We start from the raw sequence: 20,481 nt of genomic DNA on the forward strand, positions 1-20,481 counted from the left end.
TCTCCCTGCCTCTCTCACTTCCCTCCTCCCTGAGATGGCAAGCAATGTGGTATAGGTAATACATATGCAATCATGTAAAACTTATTTCCATATTAATTATTTTGTAGAAGAAAACTAAAAACTAAAAAAAGAAAGTGAAAACTAGTATGCTTCAGTCTGTATTCGTACTCAATCAGTTCTTTCTCTGGATGTGGATAGCATTTTTATTATGGGTCCTTTGTGATTGTCTTGGATCATTGTATTGCTGAGGAGATAGCTAAGTCATTCACAGTTGATCATCATATAATATTGCATTACTGTGTACAACATTCTCCTGGTTCTGCTCACTTCGCTCTGTATCAGTTCATGTAAGTCTTTCCAGGTTTTTCTGAAATCGTCTTCCTTGTCATTTCTTATAGCACAATAGTATTCCATTACAATCATATACTACAGCTTGTTCAGCAGTTACCCGAGGCAAGTCAATTAACTTGTTTGCCTCAAATTTCTCATTTGTTAAATGGGGATAATGATTGCACCTACTCTGGGTTGTTGTGAGGATCAGTTGCAATAGTAATTGTAAAGTGCTTGGCATGGTGCCTGGCACATGGTTTGCCTTTTCCTTTTCCTTTTCTAGCTCATTTTACAGATGAGGAAACTGAGACAGAGTTAAGTGACTTGCCCAAGGTCACACAGCTAATACGTGTCTGAGGCCAGATTTGAACTAAGGAAGATGAGTCTTCCTGACTACAGGCCCATCACTCTATCCACTGAGCCACTTAACTGCCCCACTATACTACGTACTAGGAATATAAAGATAAAAATTAAACAGCCCTTGCCTTCAAAGAACTTATATTCCCTTACATTATTTCACTGGTCATCAGGAACCTTTATTCTGACTCTCCATCGAGAAAGCATTCCTTATTCATTCTGATTCACTGTATTCAGGCACACATATGAGAGAGACGTATACAAGCATTTATATGTATTTAGTATATATTATATTCATGTTACAAGTATAATATAAATATATCCATAAATAATACACAGATACATATTTTATATAAATTATTAATTATATACAATATAGTAAATGCATATGTAAAAATGCATTCTTATCTGTGTATGTGTAAGTGAAGAGAGAGAATTTTGGCTGAATTAGAATTATCAACATAGAACTTGAAATGTGGATTTTAATCCGAACACATGGCCATATCAGCACAGGCACTATTCAGCCTATGTCAGAACTTAATACTGGAGCCTCCCTGAGAGAAAGCCTTTTTATTTTATGGTGCAAAAGGAGAAAACCTAACTTAGCAAAAAAGGAAGAAGGAAATTTTTCTTGTTACCTAAAGTGGAGGCACTCCCATTATTGAGCAATTCTACTAGCTCCTGTGTGGCAGTTGATCTTTTTTAGGAATAAAACCTTATGTGATACACTCATAATTTATGTGGTTCTAGATACAAATCACTGCTTAGCTCACAGCTGTGAAAGAATTTCTTTGCAAACCTTAAAATTATATATGAATGTGTCAGGGATTTTCTCATGAAATGAAGGGCCAGGATACACTATAGAGGATTTTAAAAAATTAATAATAATAAATAAATAGTAATAACAAATGTTTACATAGGACTTACTATATGCCTGGCACAGTTTTAAGGGCTTTACAATTATCTCATTTGATCCTAACAGCAACCTAAGGAGGTAGGTGCTATTATTTTCCCCATTTTACAGATGAGGAAACTGAGGCAGAGCTGAACTCAGGTCTTCCTGATTCCAGTCTCAGCACTCTGTGCACTGTACCACTTAGCTGCCCTAGGTAAAGCACACTACTCTCATATTTTACCCAGCTAGGTAGAGTGATAGACTCAGAGTCTGAAAAGCCTAAATTTGAAATCCTACCTGTTACCCAGGTCAAGTCACTTACTTTCTCTCGGCCTCAGTTTCTTTATCTGTAAAAGGAGGGGACTGAACTTGATGGCCTCTACTATCCTTTCCAGCTCTAAATCTATGATCTTATGATCCTTCTGACTCAAAACCAATGCTTCTATAACTTTCCTGATGGGCCAGCCCTCCCTGCCCTCTTCTGCTCTCTAATTGTCTCTTCTTTTTTTCTGACCTTTAAGCTCTTTTCCACATTCTTTTGGAGAGTCTATGATTCAATCACTTGGGTAGGTACCATTGTCTCTATTCACCTAACAAGGTGATAAAAGCACAGGATTAGATATCAAGAGACCCAGGTTCTAGTCTTGGCTCTGGAACTTACTACCAATGCAGCCATTGGCAAGTCAGTTATCCTTCGTGGATCTCAGTTTCATCATTTGTAAAATGGGCAGATGAATGATGATTTTTAAGGTTCCTTCCAACTCTTACCTTTCTATTTGTCCCTTATTAAATTTTCACCCTTCTGTTTCCCATATACATATTTTTTTAAATTCTGTCTAGATTGGCAGTTCCCAAATTTTGGTCTTAGTACCCTTTAAAATTATTGAGGACCCCAAAGAGACTTTGTTTATATGGGTTTTATCTATTGCTACCTACCATTTTAGAAGTTAAAATGTCTTAGTAGTTTATTATGTTTTATGAAAATAGTTTTGATTTTGCAGACCCTCTGAATGGGTCTCAAGAACTTCTGGGGGTTCCTGGACCACACTTTGACAACTGCTGTCCGGACCACGGATCTCAATCAAAAAATTTTTCCAAGCACCACATCTCAGTTATAGGAAATAATTAAGGAGAACGATAGTGTACCAGCATTAAAATATGTTCATTGTTTGAATATAATTTGCATGTCCTTGCATAATTTATGCTCTGTTATTAGACCATTTTAACTTAAAAAAATTTTCTGTGGCCTTGCTGAAGTCTGTCATTTCCTAATTTGTCCTCATTTCTGATCCTTTTTACCTACCTGCTGTCATGATCCACATTTCCTGTGCTGGAAATACATGACAGTGAGGTGGCAGAGAAAAAAAAAAAAAAGCAGAAGGATGGATGGAAGGGAAGAAGGCAAGGTCTACCGGAAGCCATTGTTAGACGCTAGGAACATAATTTGGAGAACACTGGCCCAGATTTTTTCGCCGCTTGGGAATAACTCTGCCAATAACTTTATTATAGTCTTCTTGTTGGCACTAAACAACAATAAAAATGCAGTTTCACATCCAATAAGTACTGCGTACTTCTGAAGAGTAAATGTTAAAATTATAATAATGATCTGAATGTTATGATGAAGTCAGTTTTCCTATGTCTCTATCAGTAAACTAACAATAATAGCACTTATCTACTTGACAATTTCATATTTGTAATATTTTTTGATATCCTTAATAAGCAGGTATTTAAAATTAAGAGATGATATTGGAAAACATTTTTAGTTCTTTTACTTATTCCATTTATTCTTGGAAGTTATGTCAATTGTATCAGAAGACACAATAACTCATAATTTAGAAATTATTTTTATAATTTACTATAATTTCTCCTCTCTGTGTAAGTGCACTTTAGTTTTATGGGTTTGTTTGTTTTTTTGGGGGGGGGTGAGGCAATCGGGGTTAAGTGACTTGCCCAAGGTCACACAGCTAGTACGTGTCAAGTGTTTGGTCTGAGGCCGGATTTGAATAAGTGCACTTTAAATACCAATATTTACAAGCAGATATTGTCATTTTACTTTGAAATAAAAACTTCCTTCTTACCACCTCTATTATGTACAAATGCATTGAGTCAATTGATGTGGCATGTTCCTTCCAGATATTCCTAAATGTCTGTCCTTCAGACAGCACGGTATAGTGGAGGGACTCGGAGAGTCAGGAGCCCGGGTCTGATTCCCAGTTTGAACATTCCGAACACCTCTGTTGACCACGAACAAATCACTTACTCTTTCTGTACCTCAGCTTCCTCATTTATAAAATGGAAATAAGAATACTTTGCTTCCTGCTGCACCCAGTTTTGTGAGTAAAGCATTTTGGAAAGTTTCAAGTATGGCACAAATGTGAGGTGTTTTCACTTCGCTTCCAGCTGTTTTCATCCCTTCCTCCAAGTTTCTCCCTCACAGGAATAACAAGATAAGGGACAGATAATTTCCAAATGCAAATATCCTTACATGTTTTTTGTTAATTCACCTTTTATCTATTTCAGTATAGTTTTCTTTCCAGTTATTACCGAAAGCCTGCCTTCTTAGAACTCCCTTGGCGTTGGCTCATCCCCGGGATGATGTTTACTTTTTTGTTTTCATGTTTAGGGAAACTTCAGGCATGTCAGCAGCAATAACCAGGTATCTAGAGAAGAGCTAATGATGGTCCTGTCTAGACTGGATGGCTTCCACATCAGAGGCCTTTATTTTACTGAGACTCAGCGGTTAACCCTCAGTGAGGTGGGTCTGGAAGAAGTCCCTAGTAGAGGAAGCGGAAGCGTCGCATACAATGTAGAGATATGTTCCTGCCCCCCTGACTATGCTGGTGACTCATGCCAGGTAGGAAATTTCTCTGTTGTCCATATGCTATATCATGTTGGATACATTTCAGTTGTAGGAGGTTGTGGCTGATGTTCGTTGCCATTTTCCCGTGCTTTTCTGTACAGTGTATCTAGCAGGTATAGGTAGGTATCTTCTGGTCTGCATCTGTTACCTTATCTTGATTACAGGTAGAGGGGGCTAAGGCAAAAAGGCCAAACAACAGCCATTCCCAGACCGCTATAGACATCTTCAAGTGCAAAGGGCAGCCATGGTCACTGAATGGAGAGTCCTAGGAAGAGTGGAAACTACGTCATACTGTGGAAAGGGACTTGCCCTTTTTATCCCAAGTTTCAATCCATCATGTGAGGGGGCCAATGCCAGGAAAAATCCAATGGCACACTTGGTACTGTCATGCTTTGTCCTAATCAGGACCAAAAGAAAGTACAGTTCATTTATGGGGCATGTCACTGGTCCAAAAACTGGAATCTGCTGAGGGGAAACTAATACTCAGGCTAGGAATAAGCCTCTGATTTTCCATCCCTTGACAGGCCCCATTCAAGTTTGGAAAATTGCTTACTTGACTTGTCTACAAGTGGTTGAGAGTAATCATGAAGGAAAGAATTTACTACCTCTGATTAAGTCCTTTACTTAAAGTGATTTTAAAAAAAAAGTACAAGGCTTGAACAATTCTTTTAAAAAAGATTATAAACAAACAACCCAATATGCCATAAATTTATCCCCTCAAGTTACTATTTATATTTTAATAGAATTGGGGGGGGTGTACCTTTAAAACCTTTCATTTTCTTTTTTGAAACCTATAGCCAGGAAACTCAGACTAATCCTGTACACTGGGCTTTAAGTTTTTCAGAATACAGATCCCTTATTGGCTGATGATCCATAGATTTCTATCTCCTCCCTAGAGGGGTTTTCTCCTGCAATATTTATAAAGTGTAAAGACAGCCTCTCTTCCCTCTCCCCTCTTATTTTTTCTTCCCCTAGTCACTTTTCCACCATGATAAAAAATACATAGCCCAAAGGAGGCTGTGGGACCCCTGCCCTGCCTCCCTTATATCCCAGGCATATTCCTGCTGCATTACTCAGACTGTGATTTATGGCTACTCTCATCGTCTAGTGCTGTCTGATTTGCGTGAGGTAGGTAGAAGGTGAAGCTGGCCACACCTCACAAGAATTACAGAGCGGTGCATGTACTTTGGGTTCTGTTATGTGCTCCGTTGCACAGTCTGACTCATGTAGGAAGTTTAAAGGTGGGGCATGCTGCAGCCCAGCCTGCAGGCAACCTCCCTTACCTGACTCAGATCTCAGGGCAGGTATAAGAGGAAAAAGACAGGCTGAGTGTATGTACAGTCAGGCTCTCCCGGGAACAGAATGGGGGCACCAAGCAGATGGCCAGCCCCAAGCACAGGATGGCTATTAATCCTTGGGGCCACCCTGGGCCATTGTTTGGGTTACAACACACAGCAAAGGGTGGCCTTTCCTCAGTTCCATGGTCAAAGCCATCAGCACCCAAACAATGTGGATTTTCGTGGCCAAGCCTATCAGCGACCAAATAAGGTGGACTTTAGACCAAATCAGGTAATGACTTCTTCTTTGTTGGTTTGGGTGGGGAGGTGTGAATTGACCAAATTCCCTCTTATGTAATATTCTTAAAATAAATGGGGATGAAGACATTGGGTTGGAGGGGTTGTAAAAGAAGGTTGTTTATCCTCTTCAGTTATTGATATTGAATGCCTAGCAGATTATTTCCTTGAGCCACAAAGTCTATAAACATGTATCCACTCTGAAATTCTGAAGTGTTCCATCGGGTCAGAGTCCTGAGCATAGTGTTAAATTGGTGCTCTGCTGAGGGTGACCCAGACCACGAGGGCACAAGAATATAGTCAAGTGTGTGGTTAGAAATTTTGTCTGGAAGAAAATTTTTTTTCTCAGGAGTATTAAAATATAAGGGCAAGGAGGACAATCAGTAGTGATCAGATAAAATATGTTCAACACAGAACAAATATGTTATCATTTGTCAGGCCTTAAGAATTTCTAAGTTCAAAAGTAGCCAGTTTTTTGCTCTTATATACATGTCATCTCCCATCAACCTTCTGGACATCTTGTATCCACAAAGAGGATAATATATTCTCGACAGCTGTTAAAAATGGTAATGCAAAGCTAGTGATGACATGTTATAATTTAATCCTAAACACTGTAATGTAAGACCAAAAATCATTTATATCAATTTCTTAGAAAAGTTAGTGTTAAAAATAAATGAATTTTAAATATCCATTTGTTGGAAAAACATCTTGAGACATTTAATTCTACATGGAAACTAAGTACTTTGTTGATATAATCTGCATAAACTAAATTTAGTGTAAAAGTACTTGTGACTTGTATTGGGATAAATATATAGATGAATTTATATATATGTACATATGCTGTATGTGTATATAATAAGGCACTGAGACACACCATTTTCTCATTACAGAAATACTATTATTATTTTCTTACTTCTCAAGAAACAAGTCACATAATTTTATATAAAATTCAGCTTACTTATTCAGGTGATATCAACCATCTAGCTATCTGTCCATATTATAGCTATATACTGTATATCATATACACATACATATATACATAATATCCCAAAAGTCTTAGCACAGTTTTAGACTTAAAGCTTAACTACACTAAGACTTTTGGACCACCCTGTATATACACACAGAGAAAAATATATACCTTGCTGAAAATGCCACCTTTTCAAATCAAAAGCAAATTTATATATTTATGTATGTATAATATATATATGTATATGTGGGTGTGGGTGTGGGTGGGTATCTGTGGGTGTCTGTGTTTGCACATCTATGTAGAATAGAGATTCTTTATTCTGTCCTTCATCCCCCAACAGAAAGTATTTAAAATTCTGGCTTATTTCAGAACTTAAAACTTAAAACTACCCAGAATTATTCATTTGGCTACATCATTTGTTCTTTTTAAGTATAATTATTTTGCAGCCATATATTGCTATATATTAGTATCTTTCTCAGCTTAGTTATTTCTAAGCTTTTGCAAAATGAGGACTCAAGCTAAGTAGCCGATTAAAATGTTCTGTATCCATATGGATGTATTTTCAGATATGTAGCATTCTTTTCATACTTAAATTCTCCCTCGGACAAGCCTGTACTTATAACCTAATATACTTTTTAAAAAACGTTTCCCGTTGTCCAAACTTAGTTACTAATAGCTTTGGGGAAATTTATGTTGGAAGACATGATCTAGTTATCAGAGTATGATGTATAATAGGTGGTAACCTCAATGGAAATTTTCCCAATATGTGATAATTAGCCTGCACAAGTCACATACACTGCTCCAGGCAGTGAGAATGGTTTGTTCCACTAGTCTCATCAAAATTCCAGGTGTTTTACTTTGACTATAGCTTCAAGTAATTGAAAACTTTTTTGTTACTTAGGTTTCAATAAAATAAAATCATGTTTTCATCTTAACATCTTCCATGACTTTACACTCTTATACATTTAATGTGAGATGAAGAATGGCACAATGGGTAGAGGGCTGATCTTGATTAAGAGTCAGAGTGACTTGGGTTTGAGCCCTGCCTCTCATGCCTGCTGTCTGTGTCACCCTGGGAAAGTCCCTGAAGCTCTCAGTGCTCCTAGACAACTCTCTTAGGTGGTGACCTGCATTGTTAGATGGAATTCCTCCCACTGATGAAATCAAAGGTCCAGTTAAAGAAAAGAATATAAATATTCACATATACATGCACATAAACATATATGTATATACACACATGCACACTAAGATATACATATACACACATGCATATCATAGACATATACATACATGTAATATAAAACCACATGGTCATCAATGAAGGAAGGATGTGTGATATTTGGCAATATTTGTACTTGATCTAGGCAGTGACCTAAACACTCCCAAATAAATGGAACATCAGAACTGAACACTGACAAATTTAAGAAATAGACAAGATGGCAAATTTTTGTGGTAGATGGCAAAATATTATTATCATCTTCACCATGCTTGTAAAGGCATATTAGACTAGAGTCTGGCTTTTCAGTCAGATCACCACAAGAAAGCTTCCATTCTTTTCATCATTTTAAAAAAATCCAAGTCAACAAAGTCAGCCTTATGAAGAAAATAGAAATCACCGGAGTATAGTTATCTCAAAATAATATTAAATTAAAAAGCCAGACAAAACACAAAAAACAGAACATTCAGGCTTGTTCTTTAGAAGCATATTTGAATCCAGTGGGAACCAAAGATTTGGTCAAAATGACTTGTTCTACATTCATCCAGATCATTCTGTGAACACCAATTAGCTGTATTTCTGGGTTTACTATCACTTACCCAGCTAGTATATAGTGTATATCATATGTACATAATATATAGATACACACATATACATACATATATAGTATTTGTGTGTATGCATACATACACCCCCCCCCCCACATATTTAATAGGCTGATGGCAGTGAGTGAATCCACCCAATTTTTTTTATCACCTCAGATTCTGCTGCCGTCATGTAGATCCAAATATTTTCCCATGTCCTTACTTGGAGACAGCTTCTACAACAACAAAGGCAAAAGGAGAAGTGAAAGCTTAATGCCCTTCTCTCCTCACTGCTGACAGGGCTCCTGGTCGCCTTCAATTCCCTCCAGACTTTTCACTGTTCTCTAAAACAGCTGATCATCAGGGAAGGCGTGTTATTCCACTTCCACTTTCAATGGTGTTATCCCTGTTATCTGACCAGTATTTGACTCAATTAAAAAAAACAAAAAACAAACCACTTACTGAGTGCTTATTATGTTCAGAGCACTTTGCCTGATCTTAAGAGGGCCATGAGTAAGACAGAGTTTTGTCCTCAAGAAGTTCTCCTCCTGTAAGCCAGTGCCCACCTCCTTCCATCCCCTGCATCCCCAGCTCCCTTTTCTTCTTTCAGCTGGAAACCTTAGAGCAGCTGCAAGTGACTTAATGCACCAGGTCTCCACTCTTTCACTACTACCCAGCCCAGCTTAGCCCTCGGAGAGTGCCTGTAAAAACAATGTTTGAAAGTTTTTCAGTCCAAATTTAGCTTCCCAGCAATTTTTCATCCATTTTAAAATATTATTGCTATAGAACTCACTTCTTCCTACCCCTTCAACTCACCAAAGGTTGTATTTTCATAGAACCAATGAACTTTTTATGGGACGTACCAGCAAAGGAGAGGATCAAAGGAATGGGAAATTACATGAAATGAAAACAAGGAAGAATTTAAAGAGTGGCATTCCAAGTGGAATTTTCCAAAAATGTATAGAAAAGTAGATAAAAAGATCACTGCTTTTCAAGGCTGAAGTCTCACTGGCCTTGAGCAATAACTGTAAGAAAATAGTAACTTTCTAAAAACTGTTTTCCCTGTTTTACTTGAAAAATAGGGTTGCACTCCTGGATATTATCGGGACAACAAGGGTTTCTATACAGGACGATGTGTTCCCTGCAATTGTAATGGACATTCAAATCGGTGCCAGGATGGCTCAGGAATCTGTATTGTAAGTAAATGGTCTCATGTAATTTAATAGATAGTCACTCACTCCTACTGCACAAACAAGGTAACACCTTTCTCCAAGTTCGAAGCAGAGGTTGCCATGTACATAGAGACAGCACAAGACTAACATGGTGGAAAACATGCTGAATTTGACTTTAGAAGACCTGGGCTTAAATCTTGCCTTTGCCTCTTGTAACCTGTGTGATCTTGAGCAAATCACTGAAATTCCTTGTTGTTGTTCAGTTATTTCAGTTGTGTCCAACTCCATGACCGCATTTGGAGTTTTCTTGGCAGATATAGTGGAGTGATTAGTCATTTCCTTCTCCAGCTCATTTTATAGATAAGGAAACTGGGGCAAATAAAATTAAGTGACTTACACAGAGTCACACTGCTGGTATCTGAGGCCAGATTTGAACTCAGAAATATGAATCCTCTTGACTCCAAGCTGGCATTCTGTGTACTATGGCGCCACCCAGCTGCCCCTGGCCTCAGTTTTCTCATCTGTAAAATGAGGGGTTGTATTAGCTAATCTCTAAGGACCATTCTAGCTTTAAATTCTATGAACTATGAAATATAAATATTGTTGTAATTTGATCTAACTCTTTTACAATCCCTCTTCCCACTTCCCACTCCCATGTATGCTCTTTTTTTTTTTTTGCTTTTTAAAATTTTTATATTTTTATTTTTTAATGGAGGCAATCAGGGTTAAGTGACTTGCCCAGGGTCACACAGCTAGTAAGTGTCAAGTGTCTGAGGCCAGATTTGAACTCAGGTCCTCCTGACTCCAAAGCCACAGCTCTATCCACTGTGCCACCTAGCTGCCCTGCATGCTCCTTTTTTTTTAAAAAAAATCTGAGCTTAAGGTTTCATCTGTATGTGGAAAACTCCTTTTGCTGATGTGTCAGCTCTTCAGTAACTTAACTTTTTATTGCCCCTGGCAGCTCAGTAAGACTTGCCAAGGGTCACACAGCTAGCAATGGTAGAGGGAAAGTTGGACCCAGTTCTTACCGATTCCAAAGTCTGCCCACTATCTACTATGCCTCATTGTCTCTCATTGTCCTTAAATTTTAAAGAACTATATTTATCAGGGGCAGATGACGCAGTGGATAGAGCACTGGTCCTGGATTCAGGAGGACCTGAGTTCAAATCTGACCTCAGACATATCACACTTAGTAGCAGTGTGACCCTGGGCAAGTCGCTTAACCCCATTGCCTAGCAAAAAAAAAAAAAAAGAACTATATTTATCAAGAAAAATAAACCACTGGACTCATTTGTTACTCATTTTCTACTTGCTCTGCAAATAATCAGAAATTTCCACTATCAGAATAGTACTAAAGGAGCAGAGCTATCCTAGCACCTGCTACTTACTACCTATGTGACCTTGGACATATCACTTAACCTACTTCGGCCACAGTTTCCTTATTTGTAAAATGAGGGAACTGGTCTAGATCAGTGGTGTCAAACTGAAATACAAAAAGGAACTCTGCTGACTGCATATTCACTTAGAGAACCACAAATTAACATGATCTATTTTATGGTATTTTTTTTTTAATTTGTTACACATTTCCCACATACATTTTAATCTTATTTGGGTGGCACTCCTGGGTGGGCTGGGAGTTTGACACCTCTGGTCTAGATGATCTCTGAGGGCCCTTCTAGTTCTAAATTTATGAACCAATGAGCCAACAAGATGGCTCTACTCACAGGTGCTAAAAAAGGATTTGAGGCCTATGTAATACAGTCCATGAATTTCCTATCCATATTAGCAAAGTAAAGTGGAACTCCACCATCCCCACTCTTCAGGAAGTATATTGCTATCTTGTACCATTTCCCTAACCCCACCCACCACCCCTTGTTAGCTGCCCTTTGCAGTTTATTTTAATATGATTTGGGATTGGCATTTTGTTCTATTGGGGTGGAGGGCAAGGTGGAAAAACAGTGTGATATTCCCAGACCTTTTCCACCAGTCCTCTGCTCTAAGGGTCAGGTGGCAAGAAAGGTCTAAATAGCCATCCTTGCTAAATGACTTAGCATGTTGTTAGCTGGAAATCCCAGAGGAAATCTTTTCTCCTGAACCTGAGGGCAGCCAGTTTTAAATTTTGTTTCCTTTTCCTTCTCTGAGTTTTCTGATGGGTTGACAGATACGTGTGGCTTGCCTGAACAGTAGTATGTCAACAGCAAAGGCAAGATAAACAGCTTCTAGAATGCAGGCCCCCAATTAATTTCTACCCCTTGTGAAATGTATTATTTTAGCACCAACTTCCTTTGTGTTGTGTAATGCACACTGACTTTGATTCAAATATTTTAAGTTCCTGCATTTGAGTACGTTGAACCAATTCGGCATGTCCTGGGGAGTGTTTCCTTTGCAAGATAGAACAGGTTAGGACAGGAAATTATTGTGAAGAGACTGATAGAATGATATCTTGTAGTTTTTGAAAATTATAAGTTAAAAGTCTGAAATTCTTTGGAAAATATAATTTTGCCTCCATTAGGAATGTCAATACAATTATCAATAATAAGTTGCATTTCTGCAGCATTTTAATTTTACAAAGCACTTTTCTCACAACACTTTAAGACTGGGAGTACAAACATTTTGTCCCCATTTCATAGATGAGAAAACTGTAGTTTGGCGAGGCGACTTGCCAAAGGTCCCATGCTAATCAGGTCTTCAGACTCCAAATACAGTGCTTTTCCCCCTAGACTATACTACGTTTTACATGTGATAAGTAAATACTTTCATTTAAAAACATTTATTTTATTACTACAATATTCCTTCTGTCATATCATTCACTGAAAAGTACAAAAGACACCAAGGAGAGTTTTCCTCATATTTCTTTAAATTAGCAAAAGAGTATATAGAGTGAGAAAGTAATCATATGTGTTTGTTTTAGTCAAGCAGGAGAATTAAACTTAATATATCCTTTTTTATTTAAAAATTTTTGCTGTTTTTTTTTAATTTTTATATGACTTACATTTCCCAAGGTATCCCTCCTCCTTCCCTTTCCCAAAGAGCCATCCCTTATAACCAGTAATAAAAGAGGGAGGGGGAAAGTTCAACAAAACTAACCCACATGTCTAAAAAGTCTGACGTTAAATGCAGCGTTCAACAGCCATGGTCCTCCATCTCTGTGAAAAGATGGAGGGAGGAGGAAGAAAGAGAGATGGCTTCTCATATTTCTTCTTTGGGGCCAAGTGTAATCATTATCATTTCAAAATATTCCGTTTCAATTGTCTTGTCTTTTTGACCTTTCTGTTTACATTGTTGTTTTGTTGTTCAGTCTTTTCAGTTGCCTGACCCCATTTGGAATGTTCTCAGTAAAGATACTGGAGTGGTTTGTCGTTTCCTTCTCTAACTCATTTTACAGATGAGAAAACTGAGGCAAGCAGGGTTAAATGACTTGCCCAGGGTCACAGTTAGTAAATGTCTTAGTCCAGATTTGTGAACTCAGGAAGATGAGTTTTTTACTTCAGGCCTGGCACTCTATCCACTGCATCTTTACATTGCTGTAGTCATCATTTATATTTTTTTCCTTTTTCTATTTACTCTGCATCAGTTCATAATCTTTCTGTGCTTCTCTGTACTCATCATAAGTCATTGTTTCTTATAGCACAGTCATTACCCATTGCAAATAATATAGATCCTTTATAAAAAGAGAACAAATATATTATTGTACATACTTATGGCTTTCATGACCTCAGTGGCCTTTTCAATTGGAGAGCTCAAGTCTACTTGGCAAGACTATAAACCAAGGGCTGCCAGTGGGCCAACTTTCATCTGACGTTGATATTATCTTCAGGTGTAACCCTCGTTCGGTGTGGATTGAGGCAGCCCTCACTGTCAAAGAAGAAAGACAAAGCAATCAGCAATTTCTGAATATTAGATGAACTTTCTGGGTGATTGCTATGTAAATGAGCTGACACCTCCCAAGTTCCTTTGTTCTGTTCTAAACTCAAAGGCACTTCACACATGTCTAAAAACTGCTTGGGAAAGAAATTGTTATTTCAAAAAAAAAAAAAAAAAAAGGAACTTTGAGTCCCCAGCAGCAGACTAGCTACTGCTGAGTGCAGAAATAACCTTTTTCCTTTCAAAAGGAAATAATAGCCATCGTTATTTTATTCTGAGGCCCTGTTCCAATATGACAAAAGCTGTTCATTATCTTTTCCCCATCTTTTTACCTCTTTCTTTCTCTGTTTCTCTGTCTCTGTACTTCTCTTCCTCCTTTTCTATCTTCCTTTCCTTGCCTGTCTTTCTGTCTTTCTTTTCCTCTATTTCTCTCTTCTCCTTCCTCCTTCACTATCACTTTCTTCTCTCTTCCACCCCTTCTTTTTTTTCCTTTGTTTCTTTCTCAGTTGCCTCCTGCATTATATTCCACAAACATTCATTAGAAACCTGCTATGAGTATAAATTGCGATTCTGTACCTGGGCACGTACTTCTTAAATGAGAGATAGTTTAGAATATTGGAAAGACCCTGTGTCCAGTATTAGAGAAGCTACATTAAAAGTATGTGATGTTGGGTAAGTCCCTCAACCCATCTGACCCTCAGTTTTTCCATCTTAAAAAAAAGGAAAGATAATGATCTCTAAGGTCTCTTCCAACTCTAAATACTATGATCCTTCAAGAGGTGTTTATATTTTGAAAGAGGATGCAGGGATACTCAAAGAAATGAATCCCCAGTAGGGGACTTCTTCAGGTCTTGTTTTTCAAGGATCCTAAAATCACATGTAGTCCACTGCCAATTCTTAAGACCAATCCCATTTCATGTGATACTGTCATAAAACTTTGATTTTAAATTAATTTTCATTTGGATAATAGAAAAAGATGCCTATCAGTATTCTGCTCAATTCAGCAAATTTCTGATATTTTACGGCCAATTAATGAACAGAGTTTAACTCATGTAAGTTAACCAAACTACCAGAGTTCAAGATTGAAGACGAAATCTTATTCACACCCCATCAGAGCCATGATCCTGCCTGATAGATATATTCTTTAGCTTTGCCCAGGCGATTTTCAGATGTTATTCAAAAATTCACGTATTTAGAAAAGATTCCTACTCAAGTATTACATCTTTAGGCAACACTATTGAGACTATCATAGGTTGTTCTTCAATAAGGAGTTATTTTATACTGATTATATATAAAATAATTAATTAAAATATGTGCACTTCTGCATAATAATATTATGTGCCAAGTGGAATTTTCCAAGCTATTTTTGTACATTTTAACAGTTTTTCCTGAAGGAAATATCCAACACATCTGAGGGAATGACTCTGAAAGGAAATACAAGAATTAAATTGAGTTATATAATGCTGAAATAAAGTTAGCCCAAGAAGAGTGTTAAACCCTGCACAAATGCCCAGGTTCTGTTCTTGGTGGATTTCTGTGTCACAAAAGGGAAACCATCTGTGCATTTTAATTACTCTTAAGGAAGCATGGGATTATACATCACAGAGTTGGAAGGGACCATGGAGATCATCTAGCTCAGCCTTCTCATTTTTCAGATAAGAAAATTCAGGACCAGAAAGGTAAAGTACCCAAGGTTATAAAAGTAGAAAGCCATAGAACTCGAATTCAAACCCAGATCCTCTGATTCCAGATTCAATATTCTTTCCATTGTACCAGACTGCCTCATGTTTTATAAGACAATTTTGAAGTAAGATAATTGAATTTGCATGATATTTGAATATTAAATTACTATTCAAAAGATTACTCTGACATTAATTTTGTGCTTCTTTGAAAAATCTGAATATAAGAAGGTTGTTGTTTTTTTTTTTCAAACAGCAGCATTCCATTCAATTTTCCACTTGTTCTAACAAGTTCCATGTATCAACATGTACATTTCAAAAGGTACACTTAAAATAACTTCAGTCTTTACTGGATTCAGTAGAAAAACTAAAATGGATTTACACAAAAAAGATCACATAGTAACCAACCATACAAAGCTTTTACACAAAAATGTACCACACACACAAAAACTTTACTGATATATATATATATGTATGCACTATATACACATACATATATATATATACACACACACATATACATATATATATATATACATATACATATATAATGTTTCTCTAGTCCCAAATATGATTAGGACAGAGGTTTCTAATGTTGCTGAATTGTTTCAGTCACATCCAACTCTCTGAACCTATTTGGGATTTTCGTGGCAAAGATACTGGAGTGGGTTGCCATTTCCTTCTCCAGCTCACTTTACAGATGAGGAAACTGAGGCAAGCAGGGTTAAGTAGCTTGCCCAGGGTCACACAGCTAGGACGTATCTAAGGCCAGATTTGAACTCAGGAAGATAAGTTTTCCTGACTTCTGATAGTTAAAGTTGTTTGGGGGTTAATATTAACTGTAGCGAACTGAAATAACCTTAATTTAAAGGCAAGGGTTCTTTTCCTTTTCTGTGGTTATGGACCCCTTTGGAATTCTGGTAAAACCTATGGACTCCTTTTCGGAACAATGTTTTTAAATTAATGAAATCAATATTTAGAATTACAGTAAAATAAATATTTAGAATTACAAAGGAAACCAATTATATTGAAGTACAGTTATACATATACACATATATAGAAGTACAGTATATAGAGTGGTGTTTATATGTATATGTGTATATATGCACATTTACATGTATATACATACAAATATACATATATGTATATACACACATATACATATGCATGTATATGTGTGTGTATGTATGTCTATGTGGAGACATATATATAGCCAAGTTCATGGACCTCAGTCTGAGAATCCCTCTTATAGAGTGAGAATGAATTAATTATAATTATTTGAATAATCACTGGACCACGGATCCAGTGTTGCAGGGCATTTCAGAGACTACCTAGTTCAATCCCAGGACAGTGAGGCCCAAGGAGGTTCAGTGACCTACTTAAGGTCACACAGTCCTCCTCAAATAGAGGGTTTGAGCACAGGCCCTCCGACTCCAGAATCGGCACTCTTCCCACAATACTAGGTGACTAGGTGAAGAGAGTTTTCATGATAGCAATAGTGTCATATGAAATAAACACGAACGACTGCCTTTAACTGTACTGTTTGTTCTGTTCTCCAGAACTGCCAACATAACACTGCCGGTGCAAACTGTGAGCGATGTAAGGAGGGTTACTATGGAGACGCCCTCCAGGGTTCCTGTCGGGTCTGCCCATGCCCTCATACAAACAGGTATTGTACGCTCTAGAACAGGAGGGAACCTGAGTTCTCTTTTTATTTAGCTCCTGCTAGTTTCTTATTATTATTATATGTACAGTAAAGCATCCAGAAAAGTTCAGACAGGAGAATGAAAAATACTATTTGATTGAGGCAGAAACTAATTTAATAATCAGTAAAATGTATCAGGTCAACAAAAACAGCACAGACTGTTTAAAATTGTCTCTTGTACTAGGAAAGGTAGCTGAACTTTAGATTGCTATCTATAATGTGTCCCAAGTGGATCTGTAACTGAAATTTATATTCTTCTTTTAAATTAATGCATTTGGGGACAGCTAGGTGGTGCGGTGGATAGAGCACTGGCCCTGAAGTCAGGAGGACCTGAGTTCAAATCCGGCCTCAGACCAAATACTTGACACTTACGAGCTGTGTGACCCTGGGCAAGTCACTTAACCCCAATTGCCTAAAATTAAAAAATTAATTAATTAATGCATTTGATACCAATTCCATCAGTCTGCACAATTAAGTTACTTCATTTGTAAAGCCATGTGAACAGAAGTTAAAGAGCAGTCTGCAGCAAGATTATTTTTTCAAATATTTATTTATTTGGACAAGCATTTATCTCTCCCTCTCATTGTCCCCACCCACCCGCCTGCTTGAACATTAAAAAAAAAAAAGAAAAGAAAAAGAAAACCCTCATCACAAATGAGTGGACAGTTTGGCTCAGGCAGTGAGTTTGGAAGTTTATCCAACTTAGGCATAGCACCAAATGTGCATGTTCAGTCGTTTCAGTCATATCCCACTCTTCATGACCCCATTTGGGGTTTTCTTGGCAAAGATACTGTAGTGGTTTGCCATTTTCTTCTCCAGCCCATTTTATAGATGAGGAAACTGAGGTAAACAGGGTTAAATGACCTGCCTAGGGTCACACAACTAATTAAGTGTCTGAGGACAAATTTGAACTCAGGAAGATGAGTCTTCCTGACTCCAGGCTTGGCATTCTATCCACAGCGCCACCTAGCTGCCCTAGATATGCACAGTCTCGTAAAGTCCCACTTTGGCAATGTCCAAAAACGTATGCTTCATTCTGCAGTGTAAGGCCATCACCTCTCTCTCTCAGGCATTGGGTTGCACATTTTATCTTTAATCTTCTGGACTCATGGTTTATCACTGTAGCAAGATTTCCAATGGTGAATGTTTCAACGTCCCTTCTAAGGCCAAGACAGTCTAGCTTCAAAGCAGAGAGGTTCTGTGTAGCTCTTCTAAACCTCGCCCAAGGCCTCCTGTAACTCTTTTACCTAACACTTTCCAGCAGTATTAGGTGCACTGACAAACCCCATTAATCTTATTAGACGCGTAACTCTGTATTGATCAACCACGCCAAGAGAGATTTCCTGAAGTAGCCAGTGCTTTAACCGGTGAAATGATGAATTGTGTTACTTCAGTGTCTGGGCTTATGAGAGCTTTGTGTTCAGCGGGAAGATACAGCAATTTCATAAAGTTTGGATTTGGGTTTTTTTTTTTAATGGCGTCTTTAATTTCTAGAAAAAAGCTCCCTCCTAAATAAATCACCATATAGAGCTAAAAATTGCACCATTCAGGGTGAAATCTCTCTGATGGTATATTGGACAGTTTGGCTCAGGAAGTGAGTTTAAAGGTTTATTCCTTTGTGATGGTCCAATTTAGGCCTGGCACCATCAGGAGATTCTTTCCAGAGCGGTGGCCAATGCGTTCAACACAAAAGAATTTGAATAAACAGGAGCAACTGTTTTGTTGTTAAAGCCAGAATTTTCTGTGCCTTTTCTGCCTAGACTTGTTTTATTCCTCCATTATTATTCCTGGAAAAAAATTGTAGTAATCACTCTCTCCCAGAGTAAGCTACTTTGTCCTGTCTCAAGGGAAGGAATGTATTTTGAGAGGCCAAACGTGGGTGTAGAGAAAGTCTCAAAGCATTCAGCCAGGTTTTGCCCAGTGATAGGTAAAATGAATCATTTGTAATCAGAACTAATACAGGTGCCAAAATGTAATTTACACAAAAGGGGCCCTGGTTTTGATTTTTCATTTAATGTAAATCATCAGAATATATTTGTAGGCTAAAGAACAGGAAATGCATTCCCTTGCACTTGGAATAAGGCTCTTTTTTCCCCCTTTGCTTGTAGTTTTGCTACTGGCTGTGTTGTGAATGGGGGAAATGTGAAATGTTCCTGCAAACCTGGCTACGTGGGAGCCCAGTGTGAAAGGTCAGTGTCTTTTTTTCCCTGCTGGTGGCCAGCTGCTTGAACCCCACCCGCCTTCAGGGTGTTCCAGTAGGAACCTGCCAGCCCTCGCCAGGAGCACTGCTGCCACCTTTCTCCCAGGTCCTTTTGTAGCATGTTGAAGCCAATGTCTGCTGAGCAAATACAAGCAAATATTTCCTAAATCATGCAATTTTTCTTCTTTCCCACTCTCTGAATATTTTTGGCATTTGGAAATTGCACATGCCCATATAATAGATAAAATTGTACAGTGCAGGTGATTTAGACTTTAGAGATTTGAAAAGCAAAGTGATTATTTCTGTACCTTCATGCTTTATCTTCAAACATCTATTGAGCACCTTCCATTTTTAAAGATACCACTCAAAGTAAGGTGAAGAGTAGAAAGATCTATAAGACATGGTCCTTGTTCTGAAGGAGCTGATGTTGATTGAGGAGCCAAGACCTCTATACTTGGAAAGGTAGCTATTGGCATGAAGTAATTGATGAGTGCCAAATGAGCAGGACAGAAATGATGGGCATTGCAAAAATAAGTTCTCTGTAAGGGCCCAGAGAAAGAAGAGTGCATCATAGGATAGGGTGGCCATTAGAAGAAATGTAACTTCAGCTAGATAAGATCAAGGTTCAGTTCAGTTCAGAAAGTATTCCATTTTTCTACATGCCAGGCACCATGCTAGGGACAAAAGGAAAATAGATCCTGCCCTCAAGGAGCTTACATTCTACTTTGGTGGGGGGGAAGGGGAGACACAGAATAGGTTACAAGGAGAAAGAATGGTATTTCAGGTGGGAGAATCCATTTGATTATAGGCACAGACACATGTTTTGGGGATGTGAGTGGTCCGTTCTGGTTGGAGTGAGGATTTCCTATAGTGGAGTGGTGAGGGAAAAGTCTGGTAAGGTAGGTTGGGGTTAGAATATGAAGGGCCTTAAATGCAAAGCTAAAAAGCTGGGACTTCATCATGGAATACAACTGAAGACTCTTCTGCTTTCTTGCTCTCATTTAAGACATTTGTTCCACTTGTCTTCTTACATCTTTCAAAAAGGTTTCAGGGTATAATGCCACTGAGACTCCTTCTA

General features: G+C 37.9%; 1 protein-coding gene across 2 annotated transcripts in view; it reads left to right on the plus strand.

Annotated features, from left to right (window-relative positions):
* LOC114053893 (laminin subunit alpha-3-like) overlaps nucleotides 1–20,481 on the plus strand; it is a 325,673-nt gene that overhangs the window by 244,596 nt on the left and 60,596 nt on the right. Inside the window, exons 40-43 of one of the 2 annotated variants that reach the window (XM_027877010.1) lie at nucleotides 4,206–4,436; nucleotides 9,866–9,979; nucleotides 17,058–17,167; nucleotides 19,312–19,392. In XM_027877010.1, the coding sequence (XP_027732811.1) occupies nucleotides 4,206–4,436; nucleotides 9,866–9,979; nucleotides 17,058–17,167; nucleotides 19,312–19,392 (536 nt within the window). Of the gene's footprint in view, nucleotides 1–4,205; nucleotides 4,437–5,767; nucleotides 6,012–9,865; nucleotides 9,980–17,057; nucleotides 17,168–19,311; nucleotides 19,393–20,481 lie in introns of those variants that run through there. The other variant, XM_027877011.1, reaches the window with a different exon arrangement.

The sequence above is a fragment of the Vombatus ursinus genome, unplaced genomic scaffold (assembly GCF_900497805.2).
Source record: "Vombatus ursinus unplaced genomic scaffold, bare-nosed wombat genome assembly UNPS02014812.1, whole genome shotgun sequence".
Taxonomy (NCBI): Eukaryota; Metazoa; Chordata; class Mammalia; order Diprotodontia; family Vombatidae; genus Vombatus; species Vombatus ursinus.